This window comes from Copadichromis virginalis, linkage group LG7 (genome assembly GCF_057382275.1).
Source record: "Copadichromis virginalis isolate Kocher_CV1m ecotype Utaka linkage group LG7, C_Virginalis_male_GT1.1, whole genome shotgun sequence".
Taxonomy (NCBI): domain Eukaryota; kingdom Metazoa; phylum Chordata; class Actinopteri; order Cichliformes; family Cichlidae; genus Copadichromis; species Copadichromis virginalis.
In genome coordinates this window covers 36,815,964-36,837,500 of record NC_140624.1, presented here as the reverse complement: position 1 = coordinate 36,837,500, position 21,537 = coordinate 36,815,964, and the positions used below count along the sequence as shown (strand labels likewise).

At 42.2% G+C, this 21,537-nt stretch overlaps 1 protein-coding gene and 1 long non-coding RNA gene across 3 annotated transcripts in view; both read right to left on the bottom strand.

Moving 5' to 3' along the window:
* LOC146705554 (uncharacterized) overlaps window positions 1–17,337 on the bottom strand; it is a 41,012-nt gene extending 23,675 nt beyond the window's left edge. The window contains exons 1-4 of one of the 2 annotated variants that reach the window (XR_014921707.1): window positions 16,550–17,337; window positions 15,585–15,733; window positions 15,173–15,249; window positions 13,462–14,233 (exon numbers count right to left, since the gene is read on the bottom strand). This is a non-coding gene — a long non-coding RNA (uncharacterized LOC146705554). Of the gene's footprint in view, window positions 1–13,461; window positions 14,234–15,172; window positions 15,250–15,584; window positions 15,734–16,549 lie in introns of those variants that run through there. The other variant, XR_014921708.1, reaches the window with a different exon arrangement.
* Window positions 3,298–5,136, bottom strand: LOC146705555 (uncharacterized). The gene is made up of 3 exons (XM_085463258.1): window positions 4,907–5,136; window positions 4,368–4,482; window positions 3,298–4,159 (listed from the first exon to the last, which is right to left on the bottom strand). Exons 1-3 carry the CDS (start codon window positions 5,062–5,064, stop codon window positions 3,632–3,634), a joined length of 801 nt encoding a protein of 266 aa, XP_085319384.1. The 5' UTR covers window positions 5,065–5,136; the 3' UTR covers window positions 3,298–3,631.
* Window positions 17,338–21,537: the final 4,200 nt, after the last annotated feature.

The following is a 21,537-nucleotide window of genomic DNA, read 5'->3' as shown; positions in this document are numbered from 1 at the left end:
TTATTACATTTTATGTGGCGTGAATAAATAAAAGTTTATTTACGGTGGCCACTAGAGACAAAACACGTACAAACTGCAAAACACGTACAAATTCCAAAGCACGTGAAACCTCCAAAACACAATGGAAGTGCTCCAGGATGTTAGGGGCAATGTTGAGCTTTTGTTACCTGGTGGCTACACAAGGCAGGAAGTACCAACGCCATAAAGTAAGAACAAAAAGAGAGTTCTTAGTTAAAGCTGTGTCCCAGATGTCACACAGGCACTTTTATTAACACAGATGCACATAAAAAATTACTCAAAAATAAATTATGAGCATTCATTAAATAATAATGCTCCATAAATAAAAGAAAACAATGTTGTTTTTGTGCATAACATAGAGCTCACAATTGTGCAGTCAAAATGTAAACTAAAAGACACTGAGCATAGTAACAAAGAGACAGATGTCACAGCAGCTCTATTCCCAAGTTTTACTGCGTGACTGACAGCCTGGAGTTTGAAATCCGCTTCATAACCACGTCTCTTAACAGGTGCCATTTATGGTCCTTATACACACACACACAATACGGTAATATTACGTTGAAGCACAGTACGTATCACTCCGCGAGGCTCCTCGGTAGCCGTAATGCGCCGACAATCTATCAAGTGGTGCAGCTCCGTAGCTGACCAAAGTCGTACTCCAACATTTTTGACAGATTGCTGAGCGCCGTGTTCCACATAAAAGCGGTTCACGGCCATCAAGCACAACCAGAATTCATACATAAGGCGCGCTGTCAACGTTTGAGAGAATGAAAGGATTTTAGGCTGTGCAGCCCCTCCGGGCTGCATAGCGTTAGCGCGGTTAGCTCGTTAACACGTTGACGCCGTCCAGCCCCACGCACGGGGCGATGCGCAGTAACTCGTTAACGGAGATTTGCTGTGTCCATCTTGTTGCTGCCTGCAGGTGAAGCGATGCGGGAGGAGGGGGAGTTGTGTTCAGTGAAGGAGAGAGGCGAGGCGGAGTAACGTTACGTAGAGACAAAAGTGGATGAAAAAAAGGCAAACTTGTGGCTCCACAACTATAATTGTAACGTAACATAGACTAAGATAAGATAAGATAACCTTTATTAGTCCCACACGTGGGAAATTTGTTTTGTCACAGCAGGAAGTGGACAGTGCAAAAGTTATGACGCAAAAATTAGAATACAATAAGAATAAATACAGTACACAGCTGTACAGAATAGAATAAAATAATATACTATATACAGTAGAATAAAATAGAATAAAAATATACAATAAGATAAAAATAGAATACGAATGCTATATACAACTGAGTAAAAATACAACGATGCCAGAAAGGATTATTGCACTTAGTGTTATTGCACATGTGTGGATGTGTGTGTTTGTTCAGTTAAAGTCTTTGTTGTGGAGTCTGACAGCAGTGGGGAGGAAAGACCTGCGAAATCTCTCCGTCCCACACCGTGGGTGCCGCAGTCTCCCACTGAAGGAGCTGCTCAGTGCTGTCACAGTCTGCTGCATGGGGTGGGAGACGTTGTCCAACAGGGATGACAGCTTAGCCGCCATTCTCCTGTCACTCACCACCTCCACTGGGTCCAGAGGGCATCCTAGAACAGAGCTGGCCCTTCGGATCACCCTGTTCAGTCTCTTCCTGTCCCCAGCAGAGATGCTGCCGCCCCAGCAGACCACACCATAAAAGATAGCAGAAGCCACCACAGAGTCATAGAAGGTCTTCAGGAGTGGGCCCTCCACCCCAAACGACCTGAGTCTCCGCAGCAGGTACAACCTGCTCTGCCCTTTCCTGTAGAGGGCGTCTGAGTTATGAGTCCAGTCCAGTCTGTTGTTCAGATGAACACCAAGGTACCTGTAGCTGTCCACAGCCTCAATGTCCATACCCTGGATGTTCAGTGGTTGCAGTGGAGAATGCTTGTGCCTGCGGAAGTCTACCACCAGCTCCTTGGTTTTACTGGCGTTGATCTGGAGGTAGTTCAGCTGGCACCAGTCCACAAAGTCTTGAGTCAGTCCTCTGTACTCCTTGTCGTCCCCATCAGTGATGAGGCCAACTATTGCAGAGTCATCAGAGAACTTCTGCAGGAAGCACTGGGTGGAATTGTGGGAGAAGTCTGCAGTGTAGATGGTGAAGAGGAACGGAGCCAGAACCGTTCCCTGTGGGGCCCCCGTACTGCAGACGACCCTGTCCGACACACAGCCCTGAGTCCTCACATACTGTGGTCGGTCGGTGAGGTAGTCCAAAATCCAGGTAGTGAGGTGATGGTCCACTCCAGAGTTCTCCAGCTTGTCCTTCCGAACCGAGGGAAGAATGGTGTTGAAGGCACTGGAGAAATCAAAGAACATGATTCTCACAGTGCTTCCAGCGGTCTCCAGGTGAGCGAGGGAACGATGTAGGAGGTGAATGACGGCATCATCCGCTCCAATGCCAGGCTGGTAGGCAAACTGAAGTGGGTCCAGTGATGAGCTTGTTAGGCGCCGAAGCTGAGCCAGGACCAACCGCTCCAGGGTTTTCATCAGGTGGGATGTCAGAGCCACCGGCCTGTAGCTGTTGAGGTCCTTGGGGCGTGAAGTCTTTGGCACTGGTACAACACAGGAGGTTTTCCAGAGCTGTGGGACTCTTCCCAACCTCAGGCTCAGGTTGAAGAGGTGCTCCATCACCCCACACAGTTGGTCCGCGCAGGACCTGACGACCCTCAAGCTGATGCCATCTGGGCCCGCTGCCTTCTTGCCATTAATCCTCCTCAGTTCCCTCCTAACCTGGGTGGTTGAGAGAGACAGGCTGGAGCCTTGTGTTGAGTGTGTATTGGATGCTGTTGTTGGGGGTGGGGAGGAGTGAGCAGGGTGAATAGAGGAGGTGTGAAGTGTCTGAGGTGGAACAGCAGCAGTGGGGGTGGGTGAGTCTGCAGCCGATGTTGTAGACTGTCTCATGGTTGAATCAAATCTGTTGAAGAAATGATTCAGTTCATTTGCCCACCTCACATCCCTCCCAGGCAGAGAGTTCTGCTGTTTGTGGCCTGAGATGGTTCTGAGGCCTCTCCAGACTTCACCAACGTTGTTTTGCTGAAGCTGGTTCTCCATCTTCTGCCTGTAGCTGTCCTTCCCATTCCTTATCAGTCCCCTCAACTCTCTCTGCACCCTTTTCAACTCCTCTTTGTCTTTGGATTTGAAGGCCCTCCTCTTCTGCTTGAGGACAGCTTTAATTTCTGGGGTAATCCAAGGTTTGTTGTTGGAGAAACACCGTACAGTCCTGGTAGGTACAGTGTTATCCACACAGAAATTAATATAGTCAGCAGTGGCGGCTCCTGAAAAAAATCTCAGGGGGGGCAATTTTTATGATATCGACTAAAATGACCCATTTAATGAGTACATCAAACAACACAATTTTAATTTAAATTTAAAATGAACAACCATATTCTGGCCATTTGTATAGATTTGTAAAAATGAACAACCATATTCTGGCCATTTGTATAGATTTGTAAAAATGAACATGAACAGATTTTTTTTTTTTTTTTTGAATGAATGAAAAATAACTATTGAAAACAACAACTGTAAACTGATTGGGGGGGTGGGCTAAAGAGAGAAAGAGAGAGGGATGGAGAAAGAGAGTAAATATGGTTAAGGGTTCTTATTTGTACAAGAACTTTGCTCGTCTGTCTTTCTGAGTGGCAAATTTCTCGATGACCCTGGTGTTGAAATCAGGAAGTTCTTGTGTGAGTTTTTTCTCTATGGACAGCATAGCCAGAGCGTTGAGCCGATCCTGAGCCATATTGTTTCTCAGGAAAGTTTTTATCCTCTTTAAAGTAGAGAAACACCTCTCCGATTCTGATGTTGTCATTGGTGTGGTGATGAGGATGTTAAGAAGACTTACAGTTTCGGTGAATGTGTCTTGAAGGTTGTTTTCCATCAGAACCTGATAGAGCGCCAGCGCACCACTACAACTCTGAAACTCCTCGTTGTCGTAGATCAGGGACAGTTCTGTTTTAAGTCTGGCTTTGTCCAATGAGGGATAGGCTTCCACTGTGGTTTGTAGTGCTGCATCTGGAAAATTTTTGCTGTGTTGTTGGAACAAGTCTCCTTGCAACAGAGTGGCGCTGACAAGGTGCTTGGTGAAAGAAAACCTCTCCTTGGCATGGCTCATAATGGTGTCGCACACCTATCCAATAATATATAATTGGTAAGAGTTAGATTCAGTGGTAAGACTTTGGCACATGTCTCATGTTAATCATTATTCTGAAAAAAAAAAATCTGTCCATAACAAAACAAAACAGTCATGACCACTATATCAAATGACATCTGACAGCATCGTCATTAGATTTTATCTGATGATCCGATTTAAATCAGACCAAGCAGCTAGTGCTTACCTCCAGTGCCAAATGGTGTTGCCTGTCTTCCCCCAATGTTCTCCGTCTCTTTGTGGGTGGGTCTTGAACAGGTCCCCTGTACTCCTCATCCACAACCAGATTAGGAAGTGCCTCCCTGATCCAATACATAAGTTTCATTAATGGCTTCTGAAAACTGAATAGGGATATATTAACCAAACACAAACCAAACAAAGGTTGTGTTCTAATTACCGGGAATTACCGGATTTAATTAATAACCGGACCTGGTTTAATGGCTGGGGGAAAACCAGTGCAAGTAAATAAAGGCCCTGGCCATAATTTCAGGAAATAGCCTATGGTATAGGCTACATCAAATCATTACTGGGAATATACTTCATCAAATATACTTAATCAAATATTTTTCATAAAATTACTTCAAAGGCTGATATAAATCAAAATTATCTGAATTCCATTAAACATTTAAGTCACAGAACACAGAATATATGCAGAGAATTTGATAGAATCTATGCATAGATAATTAACATTTATTCTAGGTTACATATTTATGCTTTTATGCCTACCTGATAGCCTGCATGCGGCTGATGAATGTCTGGGTGATCCCTGCGATGGTGACAGAATCGATGTTTCTCTTCTGTAGGTGGTTATACAGCATGTCTACATGTGGCATTATCTTGTGAAACAAGGCCAGGAAAAAACAGAAAGCTTCGTCTTCCAGCATTCTCACGAAACCACCGGCATCTCTCTTTGTAGGGGCATCAAATCCTTCACTGTTACGGATGGTCTGAAAACATCTCACCAGATCGTCTTTATGTTCATACACTGTATTCACAGCACGACTGTTGAAGTTCCAACGGGTTGCCGATGCACTTGGAAGTCGGTGCGCCACCACCTCGTCAAGCACTGCAGTCCTCTTGCTCGATTTAGTAAAAAAAGAAGCGAATCCTGCTATGTCGGAAAAAAAGTGACTGATTTGAGGGATGTGGGAGGTTGCTTGTTGCATTACCAGGTTTAACTGATGGGCATAACAATGTACGTAGTGAGCGTTAGCATAAATGTCCTGTATCTTACGCTGCACTCCTCCAGTGGTACCCCTCATTACAGCGGCCCCATCGTAGGCCTGGGCGATCAACTTTCTCTCTTGTCCCTGGGGGAGGATGAAGCGCAGCCTCTCCGATAAGGCACTGGCTATTGCATCTGCACAAGCATTGGGTAGCTTGATGAATTCAAAAAAACGCTCTTGAATACGGTTTCGTTGGTCAATGTATCTTAGCACCATGACTAACTGACAGTGTGTAGAAATGTCAGTGGTTTCATCAGCTTGAATGGCTAAAAACTTCGCTGCCTTTACTTCTTCCACGATCCTTTCTCTCAGAACTGCCAACATGCAATCCAGGATCTCGTTCTGGACTGTTTTCGAGGTGCCTTTAAATACAGTAGCATTTTCAAGGTGTTGCCTCAAGTCGTGATCAATTGATGCCATCAAGTCGACTAAACCTCTAAAAATCCCTGGATTGTCTGAGGAATCACTTTCATCATGTCCCCGCATTGCTAGCTCAAAAGCACCACAAAACTTAATACAATCGATGATTTTAGATAAAATATGACGGTTTTTATCTACCTCTTCGTTGTGCCTTCTTAAAGCAATCCGATGTCCATCATCTAGCTGCGCCGCTATGCTAGTTTTCCCTAGCACAGCTAGCTTTACACTGTTGTCCATATGAACTCGTGAGCTTTCACGTTTTCTGCAGGGGCGCAATTTTAAGCGCCCCCAAACCATTTAATTCAGCGACGCTGATAGGTCAAATATTTATTATTTTCCCCTGGCAACCATTTAATGATAGGCTATTTCGCTGCATATCAAGGGCGCTTTGACGAGCGCCCCAGAAGAAGAAAAACACCGTTTGTTGGTTGAACTTTAATGAGTCAGCTGGTGAAAATGTTAAAATACGCCTGGCTGTATATGGGCACACACATAGTAAAACTATCATTGATGAATTTTTTAAAAATATATATTTTTACTCCTCCACATTTGGGGGGGCGGAGCCCGAGCGCCCCCTATGGGCCAGCCGCCACTGATAGTCAGTAATGCATGTAGTAAGGCTGTCGATGTCCTCTCCATGGTCGTCACAGATCACCTCCCACACAGTCGACTCCAAACAGTCCTTAAGAGCCTCCTCGCTCTCCTCTGACCATCTCTGCACTGTGCGGGTGGCTGGTGGCACCCTGCGCACTAAGGGCTCATACACAGGAACAAGGTGCACCAGGTTGTGGTCAGATTTGCCCAGTGGAGGGAGAGGTGATGAACTGTATGCCTCTTCAGCATTGGCATACAGTAAGTCCAGTGTTTTATTGTCTCTGGTTGAGCAGGTCACATACTGGGTGAAGGTGGGCAGTGTGGAGTCCAAAGAGGCATGATTGAAGTCCCCTGATATTATGAGAAGGGCTCTCGGAGATTGTGTTTGCAGTCTGCTGACCACTGAGTGGAGAGTGTCACAGGCTGCATCCGCGTTGGCCGAGGGGGGGGACATACGCTGTTATTGCGATAACATGCGAGAATTCCCGGGGCAGATAGTACGGACGCATGCTAACGGCTAACAGCTCAATGTCTCTGCTGCAGAGTTGTTCTTTCACAGTGATGTGCCCAGGGTTACACCATCTGTCGTTCACAAAAACTGCCAGTCCCCCTCCTTTCCTCTTACCGCTCTCTCTCGTCCTGTCCGCTCGCAGCATCTGAAATCCCGGTAGTGTCACGCTTGTGTCCGGAGTTAGCGGTGTTAGCCACGACTCCGTTAGCATCATGATGCTACATTGCCGGTACTCCCTCTGTGACCAGGTTAGCGACGTGAGCTCATCCATCTTATTGGGCAAAGATCTTACGTTTCCAATGATTACAGAAGGAAGAGATGGTCGATAACGTCTCCTTCTCGGGCGACGGCGCTCCTTCCCAGCACGACACCCCCGTCTTTTCCTCCTCAGCTCGCTGGGAATGTCGGGTCTGTCCGCCGGCAGTACCGCTGCGGGACGCAGCGCTAACAGCTGATCCTTACTGTAAACAAAGGATCCCTGCTCTGGGTCCCCAGACACGCGTGAAAAAAGTAGAAATAAACTAAGAAAAACGACCAGAACTAGCACAAAACGGTAGAACATGGTTGCAGAGTCTAATTACTGATACGTTAGTTATAAAAAATTACGAGAAGAAAAGATAAGAAAGAAAGAAACTCAGAATGAGCAGAGCTGCTGTAACAGGCTGCCGCACACGGGGGGCGCCGGAAGAAGAATCTATATCGATATAAAGGATATTGTCACATCTTATATCTCGTATAAAAATATATCGATATGTTTTAAAAACTCGATATATCACCCAGCCCTAGGAAAAGGAAAAGAAAACGTAAAAGGAAAAGGAAAGGAAAACGTAAAACCTTCTGCTGCAGAAAGTTTTACGGTTATTATTAAAGGTTATTATTGAATAAGTTTTGAGGGGTGGAGAGAGGGGTGGGGGAGGGGGAGATTTTTCATACTGTGGTTACACAGTATATTGAAGTTCTGTTACAGTAATTGAAAAAGAATATTCTAAAAATGACAAAGAAAACAAGATGAGACATCAGTACCAAACTATCTGTGTGTGATAACATGATAACATATCATAGAGATTAAACTGGAAATCACTGAACCTTGTGTTGAACCTGTTCCTTCTCACTAACCTCATAACTCATGTCGCTTCAATCCTTTGTCCATAATCAGACTGACTATTATACGTGTAAAGACTCAGAAAATAATATATAAATCTAGAATATTTTAAGAGCTCAGTTCATAAAAAAATATATTTTGATCACAAAGACATGTGAAACCAACATTTACTCAAACTATCAGGAGTCACGCATAAGTCTTCAGTCTAAATGCCCTAATGAGAAATGGTATTTCTGAAATGTAGATTTAAGAGATCATTTGGAAAGATTTTACATGTTATTTTTTAAATTTCACTTAGCATTCCAAAAGCAGAAAAACTGCAAGTAAAGATAATGATCTCAAACCCTCATCATCATGATGTCTCGATTGTGTGACTTCAAGCTTGCTTGTCATCTGTTTACTTCTCTGCCAGGGTGGTATTTTTTATTGATTTTATTTTATTTTGGGGGATTTTTTTTCTTTTGTTTTCCTTTTCCTTCTTTTTTTTGTCAGTTTGTTTGTGTGTCTGTCAGCAAGAGTACACAAAAGCCACAAAATCACAAGATTTCACAAGATTTGGTGAAAAAGTGGAGCACGAGCAAAGAAAATCCTGGTGATGATCCAGATCATGTTCTATAAGAAACAGAGCAGTGGCCTTGGCAGAAGACTAGTCAAAATTTGATATTTATGAAAATATAAAGAGAGGAAAATAACAGAAGTGCATGTATGCATTGTGTGTGTTTGTGGGGATGAGTGTGTTGAGAGTAGGGGAATGAGGATTTTACAGTCACAATCTGAGAGAAATTGTGACATATGGTTGTAATTTTATGGTTTGATCATGCTTCTTAGGAGAACCCGTTGACAGAACCAAAGTGAATAATCTTCCCACAGTGCCATCTAAACAATCTCTATTGACTCACAATTTGGGAGCAAATTCAGTTAGTCTGAGTAATATGACAAGATGGATAAGTGGATGGCGGCTGTAGTCAGAGTCGCGTGAATACTGCAGTCCCCGAACAGGAGTGTGCTTTGAAGTGACAGGATTTTGGGAAGAAGAATCCAGTGCTGCTGTCAGTAGCAGTTTATCAAACCCTGCTACTACTGTAGTCAGATAAACCAAATATGCTGTCAGGTCCTGCAGCCAAGGCACACATAAAGATTTAGAGCTCGAATAATGCAGTTAGTCCTTATTAATGTCTTTTGGTAAAAGCAGCCATCAAAGAATGGCACACAGTAGGGTCCTTCTGAATTAACCTCAGCAGCAGAAAATAGATTTGAGGTTCATTAAAAAAAAAAAAAAATTGTATAACATTCAGAATATGACAAATTTGTACCATTAATATGTATATTAATAGCTTTTGATCACACTTGACATTTTCTTTCTTATTGCCTCCAAAATAGGGTTACAGTAATGAGCAGAGATGGGCAGTAACTTTTTTCAAGTAACGAGTAAAGTAAGGGATTACTATTGTAAAAAAGGTAATTAGATTACTGTTACTTTCCCGTAAGCACGCTGCGTTACTGCGTTACTAAAACCGTGATTTTTTTGCGAGAGTGTCTCATGACAATGACGTAAGCGAGTGCGACGTTCGTGGCAACAGCTGTGTGCAGATACTGGCTGTGTCCCAATTCAGGGTCTGCACGCTTGAAGTACGCATTTTAAGTGCGATTACGTCACTGCCACGCGACGATGGCTGTCCCAATTCGAAGTGTACTTCAAATGCGTACTCCAAATGCGCCGTCGATTTCCCCAAATATCAAGCGTGGTCCGGTGCACGCTTCGTGGTCCCATATATCCCACAATTCATAGTGCGGCGGTGGGAGTGGATAATTTTGCCGCAAAATACGGCAGAAGGGAGCGGCCAAAGAGTGAACTGTCAAAAGTAAGTACTGAATATGATGTCACTTATTTATGTGCGAATGTTTAATAACGAAGAACATTAAAACATTGCTGTTGGCCACATGTCGGCAAAACTGTGTGACATTAGTGATGTTTGTTGTTTCAGAGCCTCTACATACAGTGGGGCAAAAAAGTATTTAGCCAGCCACCGATTGTGCAAGTTCCCCCACTTAAAATGATGACAGAGGTCAGTAATTTGCACCAGAGGTACACTTCAACTGTGAGAGACAGAATGTGAAAAAAAAAAATCCATGAATTCACATGGTAGGATTTGTAAAGAATTTATTCGTAATTAGGGTGGAAAATAAGTATTTGGTCACCTCAAACAAGGAAAATCTCTGGCTCTCACAGACCTGTAACGTCTTCTGTAAGAAGCTTTTCTGTCCCCCACCCGTTACCTGTATGAATGGCACCTGTTTGAACTCATCATCTGTATAAAAGACACCTGTCCACAGCCTCAAACAGTCAGACTCCAAACTCCGCCATGGCCAAGACCAAAGAGCTTTCGAAGGACACCAGGAAAAGTATTGTAGACCTGCACCAGACTGGGAAGAGTGAATCTACAATAGGCAAGCAGCTTGGTGTGAAAAAATCAACTGTGGGAGCAATCATCAGAAAATGGAAGACATACAAGACCACTGATAATCTCCCTCGATCTGGGGCTCCACGCAAGATCTCATCCCGTGGGGTCAAAATGATCATGAGAACGGTGAGCAAAGATCCCAGAACCACACGGGGGGACCTGGTGAATGACCTGCAGAGAGCTGGGACCAAAGTAACAAAGGTCACCATCAGTAACACACTACAACGGCAGGGAATCAAATCCCGCAGTGCCAGACGTGTACCGCTGCTGAAGCCAGTGCATGTCCAGGCCCGTCTGAAGTTTGCCAGAGAGCACATGGATGATACAGCAGAGGATTGGGAGAATGTCATGTGGTCAGATGAAACCAAAGTAGAACTTTTTGGTATAAACTCAACTCGTCGTGTTTGGAGGAAGAAGAATACTGAGTTGCATCCCAAGAACACCATACCTACTGTGAAGCATGGGGGTGGAAACATCATGCTATGGGGCTGTTTTTCTGCCAAGGGGACAGGACGACTGATCCGTGTTAAGGACAGAATGAATGGGGCCATGTATCGTGAGATTTTGAGCCAAAACCTCCTTCCATCAGTGAGAACTTTGAAGATGAAACCAGGCTGGGTCTTCCAACATGACAATGATCCAAAACACACCGCCCGGGCAACAAAGGAGTGGCTCCGTAAGAAGCATTTGAAAGTCCTGGAGTGGCCTAGCCAGTCTCCAGACCTCAACCCCATAGAAAATCTGTGGCGGGAGTTGAAAGTCCGTGTTGCTCGGCGACAGCCCCAAAACATCACTGCTCTCGAGAAGATCTGCATGGAGGAATGGGCCAAAATACCAGCTACTGTGTGTGCAAACCTGGGCCCTATTTCAGGAAGCCGGTTTAGTGCAAACTCTGAGTAAGTATACCCTGAGTTAACGAAAACTCTGGGTTTTCGGTTTCACAAAGAGAGTTTAGATTAATTCTGAGTGAGTTACTATGACGACACACTCCGTGAAGCTAACCTGCCCCCTAGCAGGTTTACTTCAACTAACCCTGACGTTCTCCGCCTCTTTGTCGGAAACCTGACTGTAGGAAGTGTCAGACATGGCGTGTCCCTTCCTTGAAGAGCCAGTAGATGTTGAAGCCCAAATTCTCCGCAGAGCTCTCCGCCGGGAGAGAGTGATTAGAGCGCGTTTGGACATTTTATCATTTCCTGATGATTTCCTGGGTGAACGTTACCGTTTTTCAGCACAATCTATAATTTATTTGAATAACATCCTCAGGCCTGATATTGCTCATGTGACACATCGCGGACATTCTCTCAGTTCTGTACATATTATTTGTATTGCACTTCGGTTTTTTGCAAACGGGAGCTTTCTGTATAATATTGATGACGCTGAGCACGTTTCCAAGGCTACCGTCTGTCGGGCAGTCAGGAATGTTACAGTTGCACTGAAACGTCTCCTGTACTCGTTTGTGGTGTTCCCCGGTCATAGACCCACAAGATTTATCAAAGAGGGATTCCACAAAATTGCAGGTATCAGGATGAACAAAACTTAATTCATGATGTGGTGATACTTGAACTACTACTTAAATCTTACATTTATATTCACGGTTCCCAGGCGTGATTGGCTGTATAGATGGCACTCACATTCCAATCATTGCTCCTTCAGTAAATGAAGGAGACTATGTGAACAGGAAGTCTTTCCACAGCATTAACGTACAGGTACATGGTTCCCTGTAGCATTTCAAACTAACAAATTATTTCATTATAGTAATGGATGCTAATTTGTGTTCTCTGCACTGTGAAGATCATATGTGATGCTGCCAACATTATCACAAATGTGGAAGCCAACTGCTCAGCCTCTGTGAGTGGTGGTGGTGGAGGACCCCCACCTGTTTTTCGGGCCTTTTTTTTCTGTTGGCTATAACGGGTCACATTTGAGCATACAGAGTAAGCAAATATGTACTTGCAATGTGCTCAGATAATTTCAATAAGTGCTTACAGAAAGAAAATTAATGTAGCCTCTAACTGCAATTGATTTACATCGGACAAACAGACCAAGCACTATGGCTCATGATACAATTACACCTTACCTGTTTGGACTATATTTTTATATTTCATTTTTACTTGCTGCCAGGAACGTTTGGGGCCTGTTGGGTTGCACCTGCGCTCACATCACATCACGAAATAAAATGTATGAAATACAAAATAAAATAAAATAAAATAACGCGTTAAATGGGTGGAAATCCCTAGATCAATGTTTAAATTAACACTCACGCATTGACTCTGTCGGCTTTGTTTTGCCATGCATGCTCCCTTTCTTTTGCAGCTGAGGCTGTGTTACTTTTTTTCCGCGCAATTTGCATGTTATCGGCATATGCTGCCATCAGAATTTCGGCCTCAAGCGCTGTAAAATACATTGACCGCGCCTTCTTTCCCTCCGTCTCCATGGTGACTCGCTTAGTCTGTGCTCCACTAATCAGGGCTTTATGTATCCTCGTGCGCGCGCTTAACTTGGTGTTAAAGCAACTCCGCGTTGACTGAACTAATTGTTATCAGCCTTTCTGAAACCGAATATTCCGAGTTGGACAGTTCGGGGTTACTCAACCATGAGTATCGTTTTTCACTCTGAGTTTTCTAAACCGGCTTCCTGAAATAGGGCCCTGGTAAAGACCTATAGTAAACGTTTGACCTCTGTTATTGCCAACAAAGGTTATGTTACAAAGTATTGAGTTGTATTTTTGTTATTGACCAAATACTTATGTTCCACCCTGATTTACGAATAAATTCTTTACAAATCCTACCATGTGAATTCATGGATTTTTTTTTTTCCACATTCTGTCTCTCACAGTTGAAGTGTACCTCTGGTGCAAATTACTGACCTCTGTCATCATTTTAGGTGGGGGAACTTGCACAATCGGTGGCTGACTAAATACTTTTTTGCCCCACTGTAAACACACTCGATTATCACTAAATCAAATTTAACACACGTTTGTAATGACGCTAATTCAGTTTACAATTGGGTTCATTCGCTCAGTCAGCAGGTGGCGGTATCCTCGTACACTGGGGAGTACACTGCCATTAAACGAACAGAAGAAGAAGAAAACCCTTGCACATGCGCGGTACGGATCGGGTAGGCCCGATTTGTACGGTCCGACTTTGCACATGCGCAGTAAGGATCGGGAGTCCCGATCTGTCACTATCTTTTTATTTTTTTGTTTTTGTCTACATTATATTAAATGTTTCATTATCGGAAACATTTTAAGAGATACTTGTTATTCTTAACATCTTAACAGATACCTGTAGCTATCGTAAAATGCTTTGACCGGAAGTAGACACCTTTCGCGTATGCGGGGTGCCGATCGGGTTTCCGGTACGGATCGGGTAGTGACAGGCTGCTCGAAATGCGGCCCTCAAATGCCTCCTTCATTTCCCTGAATTTTAAGGCTGTGGCGGTGTCACTACCCAAGAGTCTGTTTCTTAGACCATGCACTACTGAGATGCACTGCCTTCCACCAATGTTCATTAGGACATTCTGAATGACTTCAAAGATGCCCTTAAGTTCCTTTGGATAGTCTATGTTGAGGGCAAAAAGAAGGCCCATCAGCATGGAAATGGCACTTGAGACATCCCTCAGATTAGACAGGATTACTGCTGCCTCAAGGACAACCAACACATCGAAGATGTCTTCTTCTTTCACCATCACAATGCCAACTTTCATCCTTTTAGAAAACGTGTCTTCAATAACTGTCGGCTATAAAAGGGTTCAAAGACAAAAAATAAAATAAAATTACACAATTACAATTACACAATATCCCTTGTGCTTAAGAATTCATGTCTTTCCAAAGAAGAGCCATACTGATGCCTTGGATGATGGTGATTGGCTTTGGGTAACACTTATTAGTTGTTTTGGTTAATTATTAGTTTTTTCAGAATGAGATATGCACCCCCATGTTACAGATCAATTTCTTGCTTTAAACAAAGACCATGTTCATAAATAACTGAGCATGTCTTCAAACAAAATCCAAAGCACTTTACACATTCAGTCATTCACACACATGGGTGGATGACTGAATCATGGCTCAAGAGTTGACAGTTCGTCTTATAATCGGAAGGTTGTCGGTTCGAGCCCCGGCTCCGACAGTTTCAGTCATTGTGTCCTTGGGCAAGACACTTCACCCGTTGCCTACTGGTGGTGGTCAGAGGTGGCGGTGGCGCCAGTGTCTGGCAGCCTCGCCTCTGTCAGTGCGCCCCAGGGTGGCTGTGGCTACAATGTAGCTTGCCATCACCAGTGTGTGAATGTGTGTGTGAATTGGTGGATGACTGGATATGTAAAGCGCTTTGGGGTCCTTAGGGACTAGTAAAGTGCTATATAAATACAGGCCATTTACCATTTACAATGTGAGAAATCAAATGTAAAGCTGAAGTGAACAGTACAGCAGCGAAATGTCAAAGACCCTGGTGAAGACATGAATAAACACAAGACAGTAATAATATCAATGCTAGTTTGCCAGTTAGTTTCTCTGAAACCCAGACCATCTCCAGTGTCAAAGATCTTGTAATAATACATTTGGTGAGGAAGAAGTACACATGTTATCATGTGGCATCTATTGTTTTATAGATGCCACGTGTTTAATTTAAAATCCACTGTGGTGCTGTCATTATTAAATTTACTAAAAGAAACAATGCTAACCTTCACAGTCTTGAAAGTGTGTGAGGGATCTTCCTTTAGAAAATGAGGTCCTCTGTCCTCTTCCTTTGTGTAGGGCTCTGGTCAAAGTCAAAAAGAAAACAAAAACACTTTTTAAACAGTGTTTATGAAGCATGTAGACAGCTCCAAATTCACAGCTTTTTGATACATAATTCCATCAATATATGATTATCATTGGAGATTTTGAATCAGGCTTATCAGGACATTCAAGTAGAATATGATATCCAACCTACCACCAATACACACAGATTCTGTAAAAGTTACCACACTAAATGTCCAGTTGTGAAATATGATGACAGACTTTACTTATCAGCTTTCTTTCAATGAGTTCATCAGTTGAACTGGATAACCTAAAACTTAAACAAAGGATTAGATTTCGCAGTTGAACACTTACATCATCACCGAAGCATTTTATGAGCCTATAGCCCTCCTATGCCACTCTTGATTTTGTACAGCTCCACGAACCTCTCCATAATGGTCAAGCACAGCAAAAAGGAACCCTTTCAGGTCAACAGATGTAAGACGGGCAAATTCTGCTTCAACCTGAGCAATAGAAGAAGAGGGGTGGGGAGTACAGACAGAAAAGATTCTTTGAGACCCAAATTTAAGCAAACCGTCATCTGAGGTCCATTAGAGAAAACACAAACACACAAAAGCAAACAAACAAAAAGATGCACTTTACCTGCCGTTCAGCAAACAAGGAAGTTCAGAGAACAATAAGCTCTGTCTTGAAATCTTTTAAAGTAGAATGATTGTGAAAATTACTTATGTGATGTAAAACCTTAGTAAACGTGCGATTAAAAGAACACTATTTAGTTTATGCCACCTGCATGCGATCATCAATAGTGCAATATTATGTAGCCCTCATTTACTCAATACCATTAAATAAATGGGCTTTGGGTTCTTTTTCTAGTGTACTCTCGTACGATATTTTTAAGTTAACTTCTCTTTTGTTTCTGGGATCAATGAAGCTTATTCCTTAACAGTAGCACTACACGCAAAAATTAACACTAGTGTCTATAGTGCAGTAAATCATGTCATACACCATGTAAAGTAGAGCATTGCAACCCTCCTTTAATTTACCAAACAATGAAAACAAGAAAATAATAAAATGGCAGATTTCAGTATTCAGGCAAACCAACAAACACACACAGCAATTTACCCACTGTACACAGAATCTCCACACATACAGTGTAAACCACCAGTGATAAAACAATTATAGTCCCCAAACTAAACCTAAAGCCGGCAGAGATAAACCCTACGTTGCAGGCCTGTATTGATCCAGTATAAATCCAAAACGATCTCCCAACCGGAAGTTCTTCACTCAACGAGCAAAAAATAAATAAATAAACTCAGTACCTTGTGAAACGTGCAATCCCCACCAGCTTAATCCAGGCAACAAGTTGTCCTCAGCTCCTTCAGAAACACTCCGCTCTGAATGCAGTAGCACAAAGATGAGGAAGGTCCGTGATCTCCACGTGCTCCACAAGCTACCTGTTTTAGCTTCCCACGTTGCCAGAGGTACTCTGAGTGACGCGGGCACTCAGAGTGACTATCTGGGGTGTGTCCGTCGTTATCCAGTTCGGTAACGATCCTCTGCAGCTTGTTACGTTCCACAACTATAGCGAAACGGCAGCCTACAGTAGTCCTTATTAGCGAACGGCTGGGTTAGCCTCACTTTAACTTAATGCGTGCACAGCCACAAGAAACAAAGCACACAGTCCAGCAGACTCACGCTGAAACTTTACGTGTTATGTCACTAGCTTACCGACACTGTGACTTATCTCTCCGAAAAGTCAAAACACACTTACTCTTAGTACATAAAAACAAGCTAACTTCTCCGGATGCTCCGTGTAACTCACGCACCACCACCCTCTCTTCTCGCGCTCTCGTCTCTTTTTCCCTTTTCCTTCTCCACCCTGTGTTACCTTCACAGACCTTATCCCCGTAGGAAATTACAGTTCTCACAAACAATTCACAAGAAAAGAAAGATAACTTGTTTTAAACAATGCAAACATGTTTTTAATCATTTTACATGAACTTTTACCTTTTTAAATATACAAGAAAATTTAAATAAATGAACTCTTTGATATTTATATTCTCAGATTTCACTTATCTTTTACTATTTATGCATCTTTTTAACCCGGGTTACAATTACTTCTTAAGAAGTACCCTGACACTACAATCTTTATATCATTTGTTCTACAGAGCTATTAAGTTACAATATAATCTGTGGTGTTTCCAGTCAGTGGCATGTCCAGCGGGGTGGCCTGGGGGGGCACAGGCCACCCCCCCAACCAGACTGGCCACCCCAGGTGCCACCCCAAAGGCAAAACAATAAAATTCAATCAAATATCAAATGTACAATTATGTTTTAACGGTGAAGCTCAGATATCCGAGTGTAAGTGAATGTAGCATCGGCTTCTGCGCTATGTGCATCACGTTAGCAAAGGTAGGAGAGCCAAGCACGAAAGACGGCACTGCAGGAAACAATTTTTCGGTGAAAGAAAATGAGGACAGAATAAATGTCCCGGTAAGTAATATTAAGTTTGTTGAGTTTAGTAAACTTCGGTGAAATTAGAATACCAAGGAAAAAATAACACTTAAAGAATTATTGCAGCCGTGGAATATATCAGACAGTATGCTACTGAGGGGAGCTAACATAAGAGTTATGAGTTATAAGATATAATCTAAGTCGTAACATTGCTGTATGGAGCTGCAGATTTGGTTGCAGGTTAACATAGCTGGACTGGCCATCGGGCATACTGGGCATATGCCCGGTGACTTATTTTTTATTTTTTTTGTAATGGCATGAACAATGAAAGGTGGTGGATTGGCCAGATGCAGGTCAAGGTGTAAAAATAACTCAGTTGTTTGGTGGTGGCTATGGCAGAGCTTCCACAGAGGCCAGCAGGTGGATGAGGGAAGGGGAGGCAGGAGGAGAGAGGCAGCCGCCGGTCCGAGTGTCAGGTGAACTGAACTTCAGGTAAGAAGTTATGACCTGCAGTCTATCTGGGTCAGATATAAACCAAGTTTAGGTGGAGTTTATTTTCGTTGTGCTGACTTTTTACCGTCAGTTGCAATAACTCGTACTGCGTTCTAGCCAGCTTGACGGAGTTTCTATACAGCTGGGTGGGTGCTATGATGTTACTGATAGTGAACTTTATTTTATTCATAAGGTTAGTAGAGTTGCCAACGGCTCCTTAAAAAAATGGAATGGTCCCTCATTCAGAGAAAATATTACACGTTTCGTATTGAGCTGAGAAGAGACGCAGTTTGTCCCGTACTTTCGCTATAATGAAAAAAAGACACAAAGCTGGAGTTATTCTATCGTTACGCTGCACAGCTGCCTCTTCTTCTCTCATTCTCTCCTGTTGCTACTTCAATCATGAAACTGATCAATGATCAGCTGATCGGCTTTTCTCTCTTGTTTGTTTATCGCCCACTTTGCGCCAGAAAGAGGAAACCAGCAGATGTCGCGCTAAACAACAGCTGCACGTTTAAGCTTGATCAGCTGTTGTTAGAATTTATTTAATATTAATTTCTAGTATCAGCTGATGTTTGCTGGAGCCACAGCTGTAAAGCTGCTGGTCATGATATCGGTTTGGATATGTGGTGAGAGGGAAACATGAGGATGAATCCAGGAGATGTCCTTACTGAATCATCAGAGCTGTGATGGAGAAACAAGTTTACCTTTTAGGTGACATGGATAAGTTGAAGGGAAGTTATGAACTGTTTCTGAGAGACAAATAACACCAGGATCCTTTTCTAAGTAGCTGACAGCTGATAGCTGTGCAGGGGCGGGTCTAGCAAAGTTTTGCCAGGGGGGCAGGTAGGGCATTAACAGGGAGAGGGGGGCACAAAGAAATACTTTTTTTTATTCTCAATTCAAATATTTAGCTTTTATTAAATAATTATCTGAATCTTGCGAACAAAGTTTTTATCTGACGTAAAATGTATAGAAATCATACATATACCAACAAGACTGTACATCACTGTCACAACAGGGTTTGTTTTCAGTCAAAGGCTTTATGGCTTTAATACCTGGTGGGCCGGTCTGTAGTCAAAATGCCCGATTTTCTGTCCCAGTCCAGCCCTGCAGGTTAATACTGGCAGTGTCACCATGCCAGCTGACTGTATTTCATCATCAGCCAGTGTTGTTCTTTATACATCAATATTACCAAAGTTTACGATAAGGCAGCATAGAAAGCATTTACTTGCTTTCAGGTTTCATTCAAATGTTAGTCTTTTCATTTGTTTCCCCACTTTTTTCCTGTTTCAAAATCAAACACCAGTTTGTGAGAAGATTATCTTCTTTTTTTTAACAGGCACATAAAGTTTTACATTGGAATTGGCTAATTTGTCAATTGTTTGTTACAAATGTTCGTATTTTAATATTCAAAAATGTTTTTGCCCAAAACATATGTGCACTACATGTCAGTAAAAATACTATGCAAATATTGATGTCCTTGACTGCTGAATAAACACTGACTGATTGTATCTCTTGTACTTTATCAACACAGTATCTAAAAACTTTGCACCGTAGTGGTTAAAATCTCATTCTAATAAGAGTTAAAAGTGCATTCGGTTGTTAGGTTTATAGGGTTATTGAATTATGGTTAACGGTTGGTAGAATTTTTTAAAATATTATCTGCCAATTATCTGCCAATACGCGTTTCGTATTGAGCTGAGAAGAGATGCAGTTTGTCCCGTACTATAATGAAAAAAAGACACAAAGCTGGATTTATTCTGTCGTTACGCTGCACAGCTGCCTCTTCTTCTCTCATTCTCTCTCCCTCCCTCTCCTGTTGCTACTTCAATCATGAAACTGAAAAATTTTCTAGACACGCCACTGTTTCCAGTATGACAAAATGCACAAATTGTGACTTACCATTTGACTCCACTGACAAAAATAAATCCCCAGCATCAAGTTTGGCTTCACAGACCTAAAACAAGTAAAATAAAAATATATATTTTATAATTATTTTGTTTTGGCCATTTATTCATGTTTGCTAAATTTCTGACATATGAACAATGTTAGTTTTGTTACAATACAGGGAATTCAGTTTAATTAAAAGGTAAATTATGAAAAAAAACAAAACAAACAAACAAACTTCTGCAGTATACCATGCCAAAAATCAGTGTCTCTTATGCCAATTATTTTATCACTACAGCTCTTTTAGTATGGAAACTCACACAATCTAGTCATACTGATCACAAGAGTTCAAAAATAAGTTAAAATAGTGAGCTGTTGTTAAGCATAAAGCATTTCAGGGTAACAAATAACTGCACAATATAATTAAAGCAAAAAATAAACACACTGGAGGACTATCTGATAAAAACTAATATAATGCTGGTTTGTAGACCATATTTTTTCTCAATCCTCAGTGCACTCTTGCAGCTTAGCATGCAGCAGTAAATAACAACTTAAGTGATTACATAGGGGTAAACAGATGACAAGCATCGGAGTCCTGCCAAAAAGTTCTTTTTGAACCCAGCCAGTTATTGGAAATATTGCCAAAATGAACTTCCACCAAAATACAACAGCCTCTGAACTTGAAAGAAATTTACAAGTACAGAGACAATATGAAATAAGCTTTATTAATTAGCTGAGTTAGCTTGCTAATATCGCAACAGTGGTTGAGTGCACAACCTTAAACCTAGCAGCACAATACTTGTGATTTGGTCAGTGCCACATTAAACCCATAAAAAAGACCATATGTCAGTTTATTAGGTCAAATTTGGTCATGACACACAAGCTGGACCTTGTCAGCAAAAGTTACATTAGCTAAAGCAAACATTTCGGTAAAAGAGAAAACCCACGTCATGCCATAAATTCAAAACATGTTCCAACTTTTGTAGCTCTCTTTCCTTATAGTTATAACCAATGTTACTCACCTTGAAAGCATATTCCAAAGAAGACAATTAAAAAACGTCCAAGTAAAGTGAGCATGTTGTTAACCGCCAATTCCCCATGATGCACTTCGATAGCAGTCACGTGGGACAGTTTTGAATCCTGCTGTGCTCAACTTCCCCACATTGTCAAGTTCACATAAGTTGCTGATTTAGCTGGACATGAGTTTTCAAGTTAGCTTTTTTTGGTGTAATTGGGACATTTTTAACTTGTAATTTTATGTTTTAACAACAACTTCAGTCATCTATCGTCAAACTGATCTAGAATAATATGTTGAAATAACAAACATCTAGAATTACATTTTACAGTGTACTTGGTTTTAAAGCCTCTAAAGCTGACCTTAATCTTACAGGGAATGTGATGATTTTATGGATAATTAAAGTCAGTCATATATCCACAAACACAACAAGCTGAAAGTCAGTGATGCTGCTCG